The 20,527-nt window shown below is 51.9% G+C and overlaps 1 protein-coding gene across 1 annotated transcript in view; it reads right to left on the bottom strand.

Annotated features, from left to right (window-relative positions):
* Nucleotides 1–331: 331 nt before the first annotated feature.
* Nucleotides 332–20,527, bottom strand: part of ALPK2 (alpha kinase 2) — a 140,412-nt gene continuing 120,216 nt past the window's right edge. Inside the window, exons 12-13 of the mRNA XM_069569335.1 lie at nt 14,843–14,891; nt 332–1,285 (exon numbers count right to left, since the gene is read on the bottom strand). Of these exons, the coding sequence (XP_069425436.1) occupies nt 1,069–1,285; nt 14,843–14,891 (266 nt within the window). The 3' untranslated portion in view covers nt 332–1,068. The remainder of the gene's footprint in view (nt 1,286–14,842; nt 14,892–20,527) is intronic.

Genomic DNA, 20,527 nt, shown 5'->3' on the forward strand with positions numbered 1-20,527 from the left:
GCTGGGGCCTGAGGCGTACTCACTCCGGGCTGAGCAGGCTGTCTTCAGAGCATCTCCTCTTGCCCAATGGGGTCAGCGGGAGCCACTCTGCTCCAAGTTGGGCAGGACCCAGACTGGCAGGAAGGAGCCCACTTGCCACCCCATCCCCATGCCGAGAACAAGCCGTAGGCGCTAGAACCCTGTGAGCTTGTGTACCCCAGCCAGGATTTGTACTCATCTTCCAGAAAAATCCCACATAGGGCAGGCAGCCCTTAGATTTAGAAAGCAAGGTAGGAAGTGCATTAACCTGGAAGCAGTGCTTATAAGAACAGGGAGAAAACACAGATGAAAATAGTTTGTGCTCCAGTAGACATATTAGGAAAGTACTAAATTACTAATCCTGGGGGAAAGCCAAATACAGCACACATTCTGAAGAACAAGGGTCTGGGTGAATACATGCGTCTTACACTTTGTATCTAAAGATGAGTTTAATTAAACAGAACGTTATAATGGGATGTGTGAATGCTGATGGGAAATGGCCTGACGTTTCAAAAGCCCCCTCCAGCTACAACAGCATCGTCCACATCAGTGCGACAGCTCGGCCCAGGGACGGAATTCACATTTTCTGTCAATGTGGCAGTTGGATGCGTCTGGAATCCTCGAGGTTAGAAGGTGGTTGGCGAGGGACAGGGCTGTGGACAGAGTCTGCAGGGGAGCGAGTCTGCAGGGGAGCGAGTCTGCAGGGGAGCAAGTCCGCCATATGGCAACCACATACAGATACACAGACACATAACGTGAGGGCGTGCAAAGGCTACAAAGAGGGAATTCTTTGAGACTGACAGTGGATCCAGTCTCCCGTAAGTCTGGTCGCCAAGCCGGCTCTGAAACCATAAAAGGGAAGACAGCAAGTGATAAACCATAAAAGGGAAGACAGCAGGTGATGCTTTTGGAAGCAGCTCGTAGAACAGGCGGGAGAGAAAACGACGGTCACATCACTCTGCAGGCTGTGCGTTCCCTCCAGTGTGTTTTTAGATTTCTCCCCACGAGGCAGTGCGCTGCCAGCCAGTGACCGTTAGTTAACAGGGGATGTTAGCTCTTCTTTTCTGCCGGGCTCCTGGAGGCCGCCTTCTTCACGGCTGGGGCGCTGGGCTGAATCTTGCTCCGCCCGATGCTCGGCTTCTTCTGCTTCTGGCTGTTGTCCTGAAGCGACTTCAACCCCAGCATTTTACAGTACTTGTTACACTGGTGGAGGGCTTTAAACTGATCAATGAAGGTCATGGAACAGTTGCCTTTAAATCCTTTGTACCTGTGAGTTTGGGTGGAAGGGAACAATTATTAAAAAAAAAAAAAATCAGGACCCTTCACCAGTATTAAAAGAAACATTTCAATGAGGAAACTCCTGGTGTGCAGAAAATATTTTATTTCTGTGTGTGTGTGTACTAAGTCACTTCAGTTGTATCTGACTCCTTCGACCCCATGGACTGCAGCCCACCAGGCTCCTCTGTCCGTGGGAGTCTGCAGGCAAGCAGACTGGAGTGGGTTGCTGTACCCTCCCTCCCGGGGATCTTCCCAGTCCAGGGATCAAACCTGCGGCTCTTAAGTCTCCTGCACTGGCAGTCGGGTTCTTTACCACTAGCGCCACCTGGGAAGCCCACATTTACTCCCACCGTAGGCCACAATGGCCAACGGTTGACACGACTTGATAGGAGAAACAAGAGCTCTGCAGTGGAGTACAGAACGCGAGCCGCTGGCGCGGGCAGTAAAATCCGAAGATTGTGATGAGACGGATGTCCTAGGGGCTGACCATTCTGCTGTGTCAGCATCTTTAAGATTTTAATTGGAGGAGAATTGCTTTTCAGTGGTGTGCTGGTTGCTGCCATTGGACACCAATCAGCCGTGAGCATATGCTTATCCCCCTCCCACCCACCCCCATCCTCCCCTCCAGGTCACCAGAGGGCACGGAGCTGAGGTGACCGAGCTGAGCAGCGGCTTCCCACGAGCCCTTTTACAGGCGACAGTGTATGCGTGTCCGCGCTCCGCTCTCAGTCCGTCCCACCCTCTCCTCCCCTGCTGTGCCCACGAGTCCATGCTCCACATCGGAGTCTCTCTATTCCTGCCCTGCAGCTAGGCTCATCAGCGCCATTTTTGCAGATTCCATACACAGCCCTTTGCTTTTTAGTCGGAGTGACCAGTGCTGGACCATCTCCATAAAAATCTGAAGATCTCTTGGTGATCTGAATCACCCCTCCATCCCACCCAGAGGTTCTGAATGAAGAAATCTTGGAACTTTGCAGCTGGAAGAAATTGAATTTAGACAATGGAGAAGGAAATGGCAACCCGCTCCAGTATTCTTGCCTGCAGAATCCCATGGACAGAGAAGCCTGGCGGGCTACTGTCCATGGGGTCGAGAGAGTCAGATACAGCTTAGGCTCTTCCTCTTAGCTGGGACATTTCATATTCAAATCATCAAAGACTACGCTCTCACAACTCGATTGTGGGAGGTGAATGTCCTCCTGGATGGACAAGTCCCCAGGCCCCCACAGACCCCGAAGATCCAGCAAGAGCGGGCTGAAGGGCTGCTGAGAGGAGGATGAAAGGAGAAAATCCATACAAACCACCCAGGGCAGCGCATGACACGCAGAGGATGCTATTCCATTGATGTTGGCCAGGCTGTGTTATAATTGTCAGTGTTCTAACTGGTGCAGCTGGTGGGGGCTTTGTGTGGAGGCGATGCTGGAGCTGAGATGGAAAGATCTGAGATTTGCTGAGGGAGGCAGGGGCGTGGGTGGCATAGGAGACCATCAACAATTCGCAGGGCCCAGTGCAAACTGAGAACACGGGTTCCCTGGGCAGTAATTAAGCCTTTCAAGATGACAACAGCCGCACGTGCGTTAAGCGAAGCTCAGCGCCCCTCTGAGAGTGGGGACTTGGGCGACCGCACAGGCTGCCTGCCTAGGGAACTGGTCCTGCTGGGTGTGAGTGAGTTCTGGCCGAGTCTGATTAATCGAGCCAAACACAGATCGGCAGAAGGAAGCCTGCAAGGGCTGGCTTCATGCTGAGTCTGTAGCTAATACGATTCAAGAAGCTGGGCCTCCTCCATTTGCGGGCAGAAACCATAAAGGGCAACAAACTGAAATGAATGGGCTGGGCTGGTGTCTTCTTCCCCAGGAAATCCAAGCTGGGTTTTAAGCTGTTCGGGGTGTGAAAGGTTTCTTTTTATTTCTGAAGCTGAAGCATCAGTGAGTCGCTCCATTCAGCCTGCCCCTTCTTCCTCCCTGTGAGGGGACTGGCTCTTCCCTGCCTCCCTGGGGGCCCACAGTCTATTTTCTTGTGAAAAAATGACTCAGTTTTTAAAAGCCAAGTTCCTCTATTGGAAGAAAAGTCAGCCCAAGACAGGTGCTGACTCTAGCAGGGTAGGAAAAAAAAAAAATGCCACTGCCAACCATGTCATCCGGCCTGTTTCCATGGTGCCTGAACATCCATCCCCTGGAGGGATGCAAGGTCCCCTTGACCTGTGACTGTCAGATGGGATGCTTGTCTCATGCTGATAAACTGAGCTTCCCAAACTGGAATGATCAAAGCCAAGAGCAGCTTCCCTTGTTAAGCACGTTGGAAACAAGTCACAGTCATCTGTCTAAGGCTGTCTTGAGGCTTGCTTGTAAACACTGACAACACCTACTCTCTGCAGAGAAGAATCACTAATTCATACCGTGACCTCCCAGAAAAGTCGCTAGTCGATTCAGCCCAACCTGGCAGCCAAGTGTGTGATGCTGTGTAACAAGCCCGCCCTTATAGCGATACAATGGTTCCCACCCCTGAAATGGGAAATGGCTGAGTCTGAACAAAGGAGCTGAACTTCTGGGCAGCCCAGCTCTGTCGGCCTTCTTGAGTACCCCCGGGAGCCCCACTATCTTCCCAGGAATGTCTAACCTTCTTTAGAGTCCTTGGGGAAAGTCAGAGTAGGCAGGAGAGACTGGGGCTGATTTTATTTGCAGAAGGCCACGTGCAGGCAGGGCATGACTCTAGCGTGAAAGCAGCTGTGCTCGACCAAGGAGCCCCTTACTCAGTCCCCAACTCCTTTCAAGCCCCAGCTTGAGTGCACGTCTGCGGAGCCTCCCTGGCCCTCTGACACCATGAGATGACATCTCTCCAAACTTTCCTTCTATCTCGTGAGAACTACAACCCGTTCTCAGAATTCAGGGTACACCCTTCTGTGTACAGACTGTGATCTCTCCCAGGACACTAGTTTATGCTCAGAATACCTGTCGGGGGAGGCTTTCCAATAAAGGTCCAGGGGACGGATGAATGGATGCTGGCCCCATCCTCAGAGCTAACTGACCTCAGCCCAGGGTGTCTCCAGATCGCATTGCTAAACTTCCCATTCTCTCTCCATCTAATTTTGGACCCTCACCTGGGCCTCCCGGGTAATACAGGATGTCCCACCCCTAGCCATCTCAGTTCGTCTATTTTTGCTGCCTAGCATCTGCAGGCCGAAAAGGCAATGGCACCCCACTCCAGTACTCTTGCCTGGAAAATCCCATGGATGGAGGAGCCTGGTAGGCTGCAGTCCATGGGGTCGCACGGAGTCAGACATGACTGAAGCGACTTAGCAGCAGCGGCATCTGCAGGATTAAAAGCCTGTCTCCTTTTACAATTTGGTCTCTATCTCAGCCACGGATGCTGGGCTTCTATTTGACCTCTTTCTCTCAGACGTAGTTTCTTAGGAGAAAAATAAGCAAAAAAATAAAATAAGACTTAGTTGCTTAGGGGAAAAATAGGGCCACGTTCTTTATGTTTTTAGACTGCTGAACCCAAAGGTTTTCAAAGGACATGAGTTCAATCACTGCAAGCAGGTGTACACCCAAGAGGTAGAAGTACAGGCTCTCCTGCTTGTGGTCCACCAGAGGCCATGTGTGCCAAACGCCCCCCTCGGCACTGGGGGGGCCACACCTCTCATCACCACACCTCCCTTGTCAGGTTCCCGGGGCAGACACTCGCCACTATTGTTCTTGTGGGATGGATGTAGTGGGGTAAACAGTACCCTCCTAAGGTCATGTCCTTCCTAGAACCTCAGGAGAGAGCTTTATTCGGAAACAGTGGCATCACAGATGCCATTAAGATAAGGTCATTCCGGGGAAGAGCGGGGCCTTGATCCCATATTCCTGGTGTCTATTGAGAAGATAGAGGAGACACACTGGAAGAGCAGCAAGGGGCAAGGCAGGCAGGACGGGGGCCACATGCCTACAAGCCAAGGAATGCCGAGGACGGTGAAACTCTGGACCAAGGAGAGAGGAGGGGACCTTCTCCCTCTAGGGCTCCGAGATGCCCCGATTCTGAACTTAAGACTTCAGAGCCAGGAAAGGACGCATTTCTATTGTTTCAAGCTACCTGGTTTGTGGTTGACTCATCACAGAAGCCCAAGGAATCCAACACAAGGAAAAAATAATAGCCTTGCACTTGAGAACTCTCTCACACGTTTCTACTTTTAGACAGCTTAGTCCTATTGAATTTTATTAACTTAATCTTCTTTATCCTTATCCTCAAATCAGTATAATTTTCTGTCCTCACTTTAGCTCATCCATCTTCTCTCTCATGATCTCCAGGCATGGAACAATTATTCTGCTGAACATCACCCAATAGAGTCTTTTCTTAAATATCTTGCCCCTTGGATGGAAGTGGGGTATACAGATCACTCAAGGGCCGTGTTCACGTGCTGGTTTGGATTCAGCAGGTCTGGGTGGGGTCCAAAATCCCGTGTTTCTATTAATAACTAGCTCTGAACTCCCACTGATGCCACTGGCCCAGGGTCCCCTTTGGAGGAGCAAGGAGATAAACCAAAGTGCGAATGATCTCACATCATCCTCAACTTCAGAAACATCTTTAAATTAGAACACAGATATCTTTCACTCCTGACATTTCTTTCCTGACATTTCCTCATAAACATCACTCTGTCGTGATCCACTTCCAGAGGAGCTAGGAAGCTGTTTATTCCTATGTCCTGCCTGTACTCCACACAGCCTTATCCCGCGCTTCCCCATTTAGTACCGTGCCGGCCGTGGGTCTGTCGTGAAGGGCTCTTAACGTGTTGAGCAGTGTTCCCTGCACACCCACCTTGGCAAGAGTTTCTTTTTAATCATGAAGGATACCGAAGTTTATCAAATGCTTTTTCTGCATCTATGACCATGTGTCTTTTGTCTGACACGGACTCGTTTGCATATGTTGAGCCATGCTTGTGACCCTGGAATGACCCCAACTTGATCGTGGTGCCTGATCCTCCTGACAGCTTGTGGGATTTGCTTGGCTAGCATTTTGTTGAGGGTTACACAGATTAGTTCAACACTTCCTATGTGTAGGAATCATGCTAGGCTGACTTCCTGCTTAAAAACAATTCCTCTTTCTTCTCATGTTGATTATGGATGGTGCGGCCTTCCAGGCTCATACCAAGTCGACAGCAGAGCCGGCTTCTCCTTCGACTTAGCAGGACTTCCCTGTGCAATTTTCTGCCTCCAGACACCTGGAGACGGGAGAGGGGCGGAGACGGGAGAGGGGCGGAGCCAAGCTGCAGAAACCCCTACCCCTGGCTGAGGGGAAGAAATTAAGGTTCTCGTCGGGCTTGATAAAGGACTCTTCTAAAGACGATTTGGCGAGACAAGAAAAACCTACAGAAAATTCCCACAGGTTGGTAACCCCTTTAGAAGCCAGCCAGAGCTATTTATAACAGAGGCTTTAGTTTGAGAGCCTTTCTGAAGAAGGGTTTAATTTTTTAAGGAACGGCTAGGAGGACAGGATGGAGAAGGAAACGGCAACCCGCTCCAGTGTTCTTGCCTGGAGAATCCCATGGACAGAGGAGCCTGGCGGGCTGCCGTCTATGAGGTCGCACAGAGTCAGACACAACTGAAGCGACTTAGCAGCAGCAGGACATGACACGCAGGCTGAGGATGTAGGGAAAGAACTGAAATAAACCCCTAGTTGGAGGCAGGGGAGCGTCTGTGTGTGAAATGAAACCAGGGCTGATGTACAAACAGGCGGAACAGACTGTCGCCCGCGAGTAAAAGGAGGGACACCAGGGGGCGCCCACGGGCGCCACCTAGCGATGCCTGCCGCTCCACCAACACCCTCCGTGTCTTCGCGTGTGTTCCTTTGCTTCTTCACTGGGCAGCAGCCGCCTGGCAGACATCGCAGGGCGTTAAACAGGATTAAATAAAGGGGCGTGGCTCTTTTCCAGAGAGCTGGCTATTTTGCATAGGAAACAGAAGTGTGAACAAATAAAAAAATATTATGCTGTGATAAAGGGCTAGTAAAGTAGGGATATGATTTCCCCCCCACTGCCTGGTGGGTCCTAAGGCTGTCGCGGAGGACTAACAGCTCTGGCTTTATCTGGCGAGGGGATAGGTGAAAGTTCAGAGAATGTTCTGAGCAAAAGCAGGCATCCTGGGGAGATTTGAGGCCAGAGGCCACTTGTAGAAGCTCATAAGCCACACTACGTTATCCTGTGAGAAGTCAGTGCTTCCCAGAGTATGTTCCTAGGGTCTCACAAGATGTTTTTTAAAAAAAATCTGGTGTAAATATTATGAAAAATGCCATATAATCTCTCCCCTTGCCTCCTTGGGCACTCGAAATACACTACACATCAGCTCTGTAAAGACCCTGTGAAGTCTCACACTGAAGACACTACCTTTATTTATCCAAGTCAGGGTTTCCCCAGATTACTTGACAACGGCAATCTGTGAAAAATGCTGCTGTAAAACTGGTTTCTTTGAGGTTGCGGATGGGTGGCTCAGCTGGTAAAGAATCAGCCTGCAATGCGGGAGACTGGGGTTCGATCCCTGGGTCAAGAAGATCCCCTGGAGAAGGGAAAGGCTACTCACTCCAGTTTTCTTGGGCTTCTCTGGTGGCTCAGACGGTAAAGAATATGCCTGCAATGCGGGAGACCTGGGCTCCATCCCTGGGTCCGGAAGATCCCCTGGAGGAGGGCATGGCAACCCACTCCAGTATTCTTGCCTGGAGAGTCCCATGGACAGAGGAGCCTGGTGGGCTACAGTCCATGGGGTCGCAAAGAGTCGGACACGACTGGCCGAGTAAGCACAGGGCACACACACGTGTAACAGAGCCGAACCCGTTTCCCAGGCATTGCATTCTGTGCTGGTCTCCAAGCTGCCCTCTTCCCTCCAGGCCTCAGCACCCACCCCGTCCATCACCTGTCAGAGCCTCCGGGGGTCATTCCTGCTTCTCCTGGGCCCGGGGTCTCCCGGCTGTCCCTGAGCTCATGGCCACACAGGCGGGAAGGCCCCGCGCCCCTGGGAACACAGGCCAGCTGCTGCCCTTGGGGCCGCCCTGCCCTCTGCCCTTCTGGTGCCTCCGCAGCCTCCCTCGGGCCACTGCTAGAGCAAGAGCCACGCTGCCTCCATGGAAACCAGCCCGGGCACTGTCTTCCCTGACGCCAAACCCCAGCTGGGGGAAAAGCGGAAGCTCAGAGGGGAAAGGGGGTGCAGCTGCCCCCCATCTGGTTCTCTGCTGCTGGTGGGGCCGGCGAGCAGCCGCACTCACGAGATGCCTGTGTGGAAGGGCTCGGAAGGGCTTCCTGGGGCAGGCCCCAGAGCCCCCCGGGGTGGGGATCCTCTCCTCCGCAAGTCCTCTGCTCGGCCTGCATTCTGCAACGCCCCCCCACTCCCCCCTGCCCCAGGCACCTTCCCTGCAGCCTTCAGACCCACTCACACCCCACGCCTCTTTCCAGCAGCAGCTCTCTCCTCCACCCCCGAAACCAGAGCCACATCACTGCTGTTTGCTTAGACCCTCCAGGAGACACCGCGAGTTCCTTCCAGACAGTCCTGGTCTTCACCCAGCCCTATTGGCTCAGGCGCTGTGACCCCAGCTCTCTTAGCCATCACCTCCTCCTGGTTCATTCCACCCCCCTCCAGCATCTACCCACTGATCTGCGGGGGTGATCTCGAGTCCAGTCTCTCCAGATCTTTCCGTACAGACTCGTCGTTGCATCTGGAAATGACGAGGAGCCTGGCTGTGCTCCTCCGGTCCTGAGCCTAGGGACCGGGCAGTGGGGTAACTAGTGCACAGAGCTGGGGAGGGGACGGAGCCCTCTGGTCCAATTCCAGTCACTCCGCGGTCCTTTACAAGGTTTTGGGGGAGGCTGCTGGACTGCCAACATTACTCCCGCTCTGTGGATGGAGTCTGGGTCCTCCTGGCTGACTTCTCAGCCCAGGAGACTCTCAACACACACTAAGACTACTGCTCGTGCTGATGCTGGCAAAAAAAAAAAAAACACAACTGTGAAAATAGGTGTTCCTGTCGGGCCTCCAGGCCACCTTGATGGCAAAGACTGGCCAAACAGGTCAGGCGCTGGCCACCTAGCTCTGCTACATAAGGGCTTGATCGGGTTTGGGACGGGATTCAGGCTGCTTTCCAGAGGAGGAGACCACAGCGGCATGACCCAGCGGCAGGTGTCTGGTATCCAGGCTGTGTGAAAGCGCCTTTACCAGGCCCCTTAGGCCTGGGAGGCTGGTCCTCTGAAGCCTGGCGCTGGGGAGTCAGCAAGACCACCAGGATCTACAGCAATGCGGCCTGCTGCGCAGAGCAACGAGGTCAAGGGAGTCTGGTCTGAGCCCCTTGTTCCTCCCCCTCCTGGCAGACTCACGCGTTGCAGTAGAGAGTCTGCCCAGTCACCACACATACACACACACGCAGCACACAATGTGCACACACACACAGAGCACACGACCCCATACCCGTGTGACCACACCCCCAAGCTTGTTCTGAGTGTGTTTCTCCAGTGTCAGAGCCCACCCCCTTCCGCCCGCAAGTTCGTTTCGGCCCTTCCTCCCTGGGCACCGGGGTGTCTCGGGATTGAGTCTGGGTTAAGCACCCCCAGGTGGCATCACCCCCAAATGCAGAGCTCCCCAGGGGCTGCTCTTGGCTGGAGGGCGGGAGGCTGTGCTGATTTTTCAGGCTCCATGGCTCACGGGGCGTCACACTGACACCAGGAGGGCCTGGTTCCCTAAGGGAACTGCCCTCACCGTGCGTCCGCCGTGATACGGGGGCCTTGTCGGCCCACGGCTGCCCCTCTGCAGGAACAAGCCATTCGTGATTCTGCCCAGCCCAGGCTCCCGGGTCAGGGACTGACACACGCTACGATCCTGCGGGCCTGACACTGGCTGACGGCCTGGTGGCCACAGAGAGGGGGTCGTCTGTGCCTATTTATAGCGACCCTAGTTTAGTTCAAGGCTCACTGCCTCGGAAGGAATCTGTCCAGGGTTCTTTTCTTTGTCTTCCACCAACATGAAGCGGGCTTTGGGGCAGAGATTACAGAGGACAAAAGCTTGGCTCTGCCGCCCTCTACTGGCTGGACGGCAATATTGCCTTCTCCCCAGAAACAGTGGGCGGACTGGGGCCAGGGGTGCGTTTGCAGGACCCACTGAGACAGCTGCGGCTCTGTTCCCAACAGGTGTTGGTTTACACGGACTTTGATTAGGTTAACTGAGTCTTATATTACGGAATTAGGCATTTTTCCTTCTCGCCCTTCAGAGATCTCTAAATGGCTGAGCAATTTTCAAATCAGAAATACGTTAGACAGTGGGGTTAGTATCTTTGGTCTACCTAGAAGATGGATTATTAGATGTTGAAGCAATCCGACTTGCCACACGTTGTAACATGAAGTTTTGGTACTCAACAGTGCTGAAGGAGTGTGGGGGTATGAAGTATTCCAGGAGAACCTTCCATGCTTCAGCGTTAAGGAGTTGCATCGGAATAAGTCATAATGGTTCCCTATTTTCTTTTATAAGCAATCTTAAAATACTCACACTTCCTGGTATCACTAAACAAGAGAATCAGTCAGGTCTCATTTACTGAGGTGTCTACAGCCAAATATATGGTTCTGGTTGAGACATAGGGACTTTCTTTTAATGAGCTAGTAGTTCCTCTTTCTGCAAAAGATCCTGACCACCAGCCAAGAAAGCGTGGAGCCCAAATTGGGAGACCTTTTAAGCTTCTGGTTTAAAGGTATTATTGATCATTGTTAAAGTCAGATTTGCCTCGGCACTGTTTCTCCCGCCCACGTCTGGGGTTCTTTTCAACGTGATTAAAAGAACACGTGTAACGATGCCCACACGAAGCACTGCTTCTCAGGATGGGGGTGCCTGTCCCCAGGCTTCAGTAGAGCAGGCAAACTGGCCGTCTGCCGCACGGATGCACGGATGCAGGAAGCCAGCCCTGGGGGCTTGCTAAGAATAAAGAGAAGGTGCCAATGGCACCCCACTGCAGTACTCTTGCCTGGAAAATTCCACGGATGGAGGAGCCTGGTGGGCTGCAGTCCGTGGGGTCACTGAGAGTTGGACACGACTCAGTGACTTCACTTTCACTTTTCACTTTCATGCACTGGAGAAGGAAATGGCAACCCACTCCAGTGTTCTTGCCTGGAGAATCCCAGGGACGGGGGAGCCTGGTGGGCTGCTGTCTATAGGGTTGCAGAGTCAGACACGACTGAAGTGACTTAGCAGCAGCAGCCTGGGGCCTGGCCACGTCTACCTGCTCTCTGGAGCCTCTGACACCCGCCAGGCTCCTCAGCCTTTCTCTCCCCAATTTGAGATCATGTCCCACATGGACTTCTGTCTATTTACGCTGCCTTTGTGCTTGAAACCCTTCCCTGAATCTCTCACGTTGACTGCCCAGGCTCCCTTCTGCAGCTCTGACTTTTCCTCGAGTTCCTTCAGCAGAATCTCACCTCCTGGCCCTAGGGACCCCTTGCAGCCTGTGATCAGGGAGCCCCCTTTCCCTGCACCTCCTGCTCTATCCTTGGGAAGAAAGAAGACAGGATGGACACAGCCCCCAGGGACCTCCAAAGAGATCTCCCAAACCGCACGCCTTGTGCTCTGATCAGAGAAGATTCCTCTTTCGTTAGTTTTTTCAAGCTGAGCTAAGAAACATTTCTTTAGAGAAAAATAGTGACTGCAAAAGTTTAAATAAAAGGTTTTTAAAGACACAATGGACAGGATGATCTAATACCCCTAATAGCTAATATTTCTTAGACATTTCAGAATTCCCTTCTCTCCCACCCCCTCTTCAGGGAGGAGGCAATAAGTAACACTTAAGAGACAACATTTTGCACTAGGAGCCAGCTCTCGGCTCTAATGGGTGCTGGGCAGCTGTCCCAGGCCAGATAAGTCACATTAAAGCTGAGAACAAAACCAAAGGGATTGAATTTCTTTTTTAAATTACGAGAAAAAAAAAAATACATGGCCCAGGTTCCTGGAAGTTGTTAAGATGCTTTTTAAAAGACATCTTAAATCATCACTCTTATGCTTGTCTTAGTTTTTGAAACTTCTTGGGCAGGTTTCTGCTTTGTTTTGGTGGAAAGTGGTTCCAAGTAATGGTATGGAATTCGCCTACTCTGAGGTCAGGCCGGGGCGTGAGCTGAGGAAGGAGACCCAGTGTTTATCAAGCACGTGCTGAGCCTCAGGGACGGGATGCAGATGAGCTGGGGGATTCTCAGGACCAGCCTGGGTCCCCATCTGTGCGCCTCAGTGGCTTTGAGAATGTCAGGGTTCACGTCCACAGAGCTGGTGAGACAAGAACCCGACACTCAAAGCAGGTCTGCGTGATGCCTGGATCTGCCATACCCTACAAAGGACATGATGCCTGTGAAGGAAGGCTCTAACTCGGGAAATTCTTCTGAGGTCCAGGAAAATCTCTTCGTAAATAAATAAATAGGGGCACTGTCCATTTTCTGAGCGGGGAAACTTGCTCAGGACAAATAACTAGACGGGATGCTAGGATGGCAGGCATGAAATGATGCTGTCCTGGGCAAACCAGGATGCCCTGTCATCCCTTTCATCACTGGGGTCGAATGTCTGTGATGCCAGGAAGCAAGGTTACCAATAGGAAAATCAGAAGCAGGTGGCAGGACCAAGATCTGAACCCAAGTCTTAAAAAAAAAAAAAATCCCTGCTCTCACTACATCATAGCCACCCAGCACGACATACGCTCTTGACAACCCCACGGCCAGGACCCACGTCCCTGACTCGTAGACAGGTCAGTGGGGGTGCAGCACGGAGATCGTTCTACTGCAAAATGCTATTATCCTGAGCGGGAACACAGTCAAGCTGCTTCTCTGCCCTAAAGCCAGATTAAAAGCTTCTGTGTAGTTGCTGAGAACTTCATGAATCAGACTGGTTGATCTGGAGGTTAGAAGAGTGTTCTCCTTTCTACTTTTCTCAAATCGCTTGTTCTCTCCATCCTTCGTACACTAATTGAAAATTGTACTTGTTAAAGGACTGCTGATGCCAATGGTCTGAAATCACCAGAAAGCTTAAGTAAATGCGTTGCTCCCAGCTGTAGGAGAGTGAGCTATGTCAGTTCTGCTGTTTGATAGTCTGTGTTTCTGATGCTTTGAGATCTGCAGCTTTGCAGGCCCTATGGTGGCTCCCCCTGCCAGAGTCAGCCAATTCCTAGAGACAATGACTGGCCTTCTAGAACGCCTCGCATAGGCCAGCTAACCAGCCTGCAGCCCACTCCCACCATCTGCTCTACCAGGTCTCACACTCTGGGCCGCCTGCCCCAGTCACCACAGGGCAGGCACCAGGCAACGCCACCCAGCCCCACACCCCAGAGCCTCCCGGAAGTTTACAGACGACCCAAGTCCAAGCTCTCGCCCAGGTTTTCCCCTCCCCTCCTTCTGCCTGACTGACCCTGGGGCCTCCCTGTGTGGCCCCCCGCCGTGGTCTGGCAAGCCCCTTCCTCTCGGGAACTGAGTAACAAACTCTCTTCAGTAGCGACCGTCTCCTGATCTGTCGGCTTCCACGTGCCTGAACCATGAAAGAGCCTCGTTGTAAAACACAAGCCACCCTTCTAAAGCTCACTTGCCCCCACCCCATGTCCCCTCCTTACAAACAGTCCTAGTCCATGGGGACATCAGCAGTGGGAGAAAGCCCGGCAGTTGCAACCCAGAGCTCTATTTTCACAAAGGAGCACAGACAGACAGCTTTCTCCTCACTGGTGGTCAAGCAAAGCAGAGAAGAGAGACCACTTTTTCAAGAGATACCCCAGTAAAACATGATCTTAGGGCCACCTGGGCACTGCTCACCCCATACTGAGCAAAGCGATACCCAAAGTTAGGAAATCAACACCACTGATAACAACCAGAGTCATCAATCACAGCCCTTCCATAGCCATCTGCCCTTTAATCAGTCACCACCATGGGAGTTTAGGAGCTGCCTAAAATACTCAGTATTTGGTGCAGAGTACAGGGGAAAAAATACAGGTTTCCCAGGTGGCACTAGTGGTAAGGAGACATAAGAGATACGGGTTCCATCCCTGAGTTGGGAAGATCCCTTGGAGAAGGGCATGGCAACCCACTCTAGTATTCTTGCCTAGAGAATACCGGGAACAGAGGAGCCTGGCAGGCTTTGGTCCATAGGGCTGCAAAGAGTCGGACATGACTGAAGCAACTTAGGACACATGCAGGGAAAATACATTAAAAATATACAAGTTGAATTCACTGCACTCAACTGCACAAATTTTTAGAAGAATAGTCAAAATATTAAGTGTAGAAAAATGGAATATTCCTAGTGAAAAAAAATTCCCAATAATGCTGGCATTCCCTTCCCCCATGGCACTCCTGCAGATCACTAATTTTGAAATATATTCAGAGTTATTTGTTTCAAAGTTAGGAAACCACATGTGTCTCCTCAGGAGAATGAAGTCCATAAATATTTTAGGTAAGTGAGAGAAGTGAACGAATTCATCCCACGAGCATCTGTCATCCACGGTTGGGACACAAAATCGCCTCTGCCAGACGGTGTTTGGAAATCCAGAGTTGAGTGACAGGCACTAGATTTTTTTTTTTTTTTCTACTCACCCTTTAGCCTCTGTTGCTATGCCAACGTCGGTTAACTTCATGCCTACACCTACAGGAACAGAGAGCAGAGACAGCACGTGTTACCCAGGGCTCCTCGGAAGAGAGGGACCACGCATTCACGGGGTGGAGGGGCAATCCCAGCCCCGTCTTGTCCCTTCCTGCAGAAACGCTTCCCTTCTTGTTTCCCTCAGAAGCAGCGGACAGCATCCCAGGTGTGCCTCCAGCCTATGGGGCCACAGTAGGGAAGGTGGGCTTTGGGGGCAGCCAGCCGAAGCACACACCCAGGGACGCTGTCCTCTGCCTGCCTGGCCCACATCTCTGCTGGAGCAGGGGGCCTGGCCCCGGCCCCGGAGGTGTCTCCCCAGAGATGCTCTGCTGTGGGCCTAGGTCTATTCCGTGCTCTTCAATGAGAGTGGAAGCCCTTGTCCAACAGGAAGTGGGCTGGGTGTGGCCTGGGCGGACCAAGTTCAATAGTGAGAGGGTTCAAGACAGGCATCTGTTCAGTTCAAGGCCAGGCTCCGGACCTACACCTTCCCATCTCCATAAAGACAGCGTCTGATTCAGGATCGAAGGTTTATCTGGGCCGGCTTTAGATCCAGGGAAAACCTCTTGAGTTATGTGTAGACTCTTTAGCCACTGGACTAGAGATGCAGACATGTGTCACCCATGGTCTAACCCTTTGATGCTTTTCCTAACTTCTATCCATTCAACCAGGGGTCCCCAACCTCCAGGCCATGGACCAGCACCAGCTGTCAGATCAGCGGTAGCATTAGATCAGAAATAAAGTGCACGATAAATATAATGCTCTTGAATCATCCTGAAACCAACCCCCACCCCCGCAACCCCTGGTCCATGGAAAAACTGTCTTCCATGAAATTGGTTCCTGGTGCCAAAAAGGTTGGGGGCCACTGCATTAAAGCATCGGAGGTTGGGTGGGCCGGGGGGGTTGCGGGTGGAGCAAACCAACACCACAGCTCTGAGCATCCCACCCTGGGTCAGTGAAGAGCTCTGGGCATCCTTGTTAGAATCCTAAACACACAGGAACCTTCTTCCTCTCCCCCAACCCCCAGCAGGAGCAGCTGGGACAATGGCTCGGGAACTGGGGATTCAAACAGAATGACAGTCCTGTTGTGTTTCGAGGAGGAAAAGAGCAAGATTTCCGCCTTCCACCATGGCAGGGTGGGGGGGCGGGGGGTGGAGAGTGCCTCTCTCTCAAGCACCATCTTGTCTGGAAGGCAGTCCTCTGATGCCCAGAGTGTGGGTGACCTACAGCCTTTCCAGAATCTCCTTTCCAGACCAGACACCAACCCTGTTCCTTCCTCTGTAGGGTGGTGGCTGTGGGTACAGCTCCAGCTCCACAGACCTCTGCCGTAATCTCACCCACACCACCTGATGGCCGGTCCTTAACAGCAGGGCATGGGGTCCACGGACCCTGGAGGGCTACAGTCCACAGGGTCACAGAGCGGACATGACTGAAGCGACCTGGCATGCACATGTGGGCTCCGTGGTGCCATGCCACCTGGGTCTCGCCTTCTCGTCTCTGGCCCCCGACTCGCCCCGGCCAGGCCAGGCTGTGGCTAGAGGAAAGGTCAGGCCGGATGGCAACCTAGTTCCAAGGTCTCCGTTCCTCGGAGTACTGCTCCCTGAGGCTCAGAAAAGCAACGGCTAAAGGGTTCGAGCTCTGATCCAGCAACACCTGCCTGGGCCGCAGTGAAGACACAGGCCCCGTGGCTGCTCAGGCTGGTCAGATAGAAGCAAAGAGCCGCGCTTTCCTGCAGGGCGCCTGGGAGCTGAGTTAGACACAGCACTTTGAGGCTGCCAGTAAGCATTCTAAAAGCCTCTTTCACTGTTGGCCACTAAAATGTGCCTCGTGCTTTCAAAGCTGTTAACAAAGAAAACACGTAGAAATGCTTCCCATGGTTTTTGTCATAGGAACTGTACTTGGGAAGGAAAAACACTAATTGCAAAAGCCCTCTCTGGACATTTTGTTTCGTAGAAAATGTTGTATTTAAAAATTACAGCTCTAAGCTGCAGGAAAGTCCAATTTTAAAGTCATTTGGCAAAAAGGTCCTTGAGCTTGGGAATTGCTTTTCCTCGAGTCCCACAATTACCAGCTGTCACCGATGCTGGAAAAACAGAATATGATTTTCAAAAAGAAACCTCTCACTCAGCTTAATGATTTGCCAACAATTCAACCAAAGTTATTAAGGGTCTCTATAGGACACTAATTTGGATGATGGTATGCAGTTATTAAAGCGTGTCGGGGATGACAGTCATCTATGGGTTGTTTCCGAGGGAAGGCAGAAGGCAGCAGTATCACAAGAACCCAGAATTTGAGTCCCTGGATTATCGGGCTGACAGCTTCTTAGGAATCACTGTGGTTTCAGTGCCTGCGGGCCTTAGGGCTAAATGGCAGGCTCACCTTTCACCCCACAAACCTGCAGGACTCGCCACAATCCCACCACCACGTGAAGGCAACCAGGGAGAAAATAAGAGTCAGAAAAAGCAATATTTGAGCTTGGGTTTGTTTGGAATTAGGATTTAAAAAATCCCAGAGTCTCAGCAAAACGATAAAATGTGGGACTCGCTTAGAGAATAGGTGTATACCTAGGGCCACAGTGAAGATGATGGAAATCTTCCCCAGTAGCAGAGAGTAAAACACCCTTATGAGACACCGTGCCGACACTTTAAACCACACATGCCACCATAAGGTGATGTAAGGTTCCCCTATAGCTGTTTACCGGTGCCTGGAAGAAAAGTTGTGGGCAACCTAGATAGCATCTTCAAAAGCAGAGACATTACTTTGCCAACTAAGGTCCGTCTAGTCAAGGCTATGGTTTTTCCTGTGGTCGTGTATGGATGTGAGAGTTGGACTGTGAAGAAGGCTGAACGCCGAAGAATTAATGCTTTTGAACTGTGGTGTTGGAGAAGACTCTTGAGAGTCCCTTGGACTGCAAGGAGATCCAACCAGTCCATTCTGAAGGAGATCAACCCTGGGATTCCTTTGGAAGGAATGATGCTAAAGCTGAAACTCCAGTACTTTGGCCACCTCATGCAAAGAGTTGACTCATTGGAAAGGACTCTGATGCTGGGAGGGATTGGGGGCAGGAGGAGAAGGGGACGGCAAAGGATGAGATGGCTGGATGGCATCATTGACTCGATGGATGCAACTCTGAGTGAACTCCGGGAGTTGTGGATGGACAGGGAGGCCTGGCGTGCTGCGATTCATGGGGTCGCAGAGAGTCGGACACGACTGAGCGACTGAGCTGAACTGAAGCAAAATTGGCCATGCACGAGGCTCCCAGTGTTGCTTTCCCCAGTGTAACAACCATATTTGACACAAAGTTTTCAACTAGGAAGGACAAAGACAGGTGAGTCTGAGAGTGGCACGGACAGTTTGGGTGAGACAGCTGTCTGAAGACCATGTTTTGAGTGCACGGCAGCAGCGTCTCTTCACGAGTGAGTGGTTAGGGCTGTCTTCAGCTTGCAGGTCAGCCTCCCCTTCATGTCTGAACACCACACTCTCCGGCTGGCCTCAGCGGAGCCCCTCACAGCAGCCTTCAACATTAAGGGATACCTGGAAAGCCTTTTTGAGTTTTCATGGAGAGCGCTTGGGGTTCAGAAATAGCATGCTGCAGCAGGGAAAGGAGAGGGTGGGACAAGTTGAGAGAGTGGCGTTGCTGTAAACACACCATCACGTGTCAGATAGTTAGTGGGAAGCTGCTCTATACACAGGAAACGCAGCCTTGCCCTCTGCAATGACGTAGAGGGGTGGGAAGGAGGCTTGACAGGGAGCAGACACATATGCTTAGAGCGGGTTCCTGTGGCTGTCCAGCAGACATCAACAACATTGTAAAGCAATTACTTCGATTTAAAAAACAAACAGGGATGTCTGGCACTCAAAATAAAAAAAGAGTGGGTTGGAGTCTGGGACCCCTCTTAGCAGCCGACTGACAGCCACGATTAGATCCTTAACTCCCAGCCTCTGTTTCTCCATCTGTAAAATGGGGATCATGTCTCTTTGGCAGAGCTATTAAGATGAAACAAAAACGGGGAAATGAAGGCAGGCAAAAACTGATGAACTCCAAGTTAGGTCTGTAGACTTGTTACATTGTGCTGTCAACCTCCTGGCTCCGCAGTGTTATAGCTATGCAAGGTGCTATCATTAGGTGAAGCCGGGTGAGGGGTACCTGGAGACCCTCTCCACAGTCTTGCAACTTCGCATCCCTGTGGTTATTTCAAAAGATTTAAAAAATAGGGGACACCGTGTCAGTGCTGTGCTAAATGTCTTCCTCTCTCACGTAATCCTCACAGACACCCGCTGTGGAAAGGACTGAGACACAAAGGTGAGCAGCCCGCTCAAGGCTGGGACGTGGAGGTGCAGGGGGCTCTCCTCACCGCCAGGCTCCAGAGCTCGGGGTCCTTGCGTGTGACAATGTCTGACATTAGCAGGTACCCAGTTATAGGTCAGGTTTTTCCTAAAGCATTGTCATCTGGAAAGGAAAAGGGAGGCCCCCGTGGCCGAAGCTGCTGGGGCGGCAGCCCATTGCCCTCCCCGGGTGTGTGTGCATGGCTGTCCCCCTCACATGCCTCCACCAGCCTCTCTTGGCCTGAGAGCCTTTCTCGGGTCACACGCCCTCACTGCGCTCAGCAGGGCTGGCCCACGTGCCGGCAGCAAACCCAGGGAAGTTCACCTCCCCCCTCGCAGCAGCCTTCTGCTGGGATACTAAGGGGAGCTGGTATATAAACACCCTTGCTCCTCGAGTGTGATCTTTGCTGAGAAGCTTGTCCTGCTCAGCCTCCCAGACTTTCCCCACCGGGCTTCAGCTTCAGGAATTCACAGCGGTGACTGGCTATCAGGCACCCTATCGACTTTCTTTCCCTTCGCCTGCCACACTTCCTCAGTCTCCTACCAGCATTTCCTGGGGTCTCCTCCCAAATACTTGCACTGGAACATTTGTGTGCAATAGAAGATGAACTTGGCCTAAATAAAGGATTTGTTTCTGCCCAACGTTTTGGAGGTAACTGCTAAGCTCTGGTAAGAGTCAGAGACTTCCCTGGTGGTCCGATGGCTAAGGCTCCATGATCTCAATGCAGGGGGGCCTGGGTTCAATCCCTGATCAGGGAACTAGATCCCACACGGCATAACCAAGACCTGGTGCAGCCAAATAATTTTTTTTTTTAACTGTCCGAAGAGGCTAGAGACTGAGGTCATCCCACGGGCAAGCAGTGATGGGTCCCTAAACAAATCTTGGCTGAACATTTCTGGATGGCAATGCTCCATGCACACCCCTCCCTGCCAGGAAGGGGCACTGACCCCTGGCTCCACCAGCAGGGGACACCTGGAAATTCCCACCTGGTCTCCCCTGGACCCTTCCCCAAGCGCCTCTTCCCTGTACTGATTTGAGTCTGTATCCTTTCACTGTACTAAACCGTAATCACGAACATAATGCTTTTCTGAGTTCCATGAGTCCTCCCAGAAAATCAGTGAACTGCAGGCTGGTGGTCTAGGGGAAACCCCAAACTGCAACTTGTCTCAGGGCCCTCTCTGTGAGAAATCTAATGATGACATCCCCATTTCATACACCAAACGCGTTCCCTGTGAGGTGGGTATAAATGGAAAACATGCTGTGAATTCACCAGGGGAGCTTGAAATCTCAAGCACCCGTGAAAGACCCTTTCACC

Source organism: Ovis canadensis, chromosome 23, assembly GCF_042477335.2.
Source record: "Ovis canadensis isolate MfBH-ARS-UI-01 breed Bighorn chromosome 23, ARS-UI_OviCan_v2, whole genome shotgun sequence".
NCBI lineage: Eukaryota > Metazoa > Chordata > Mammalia > Artiodactyla > Bovidae > Ovis > Ovis canadensis.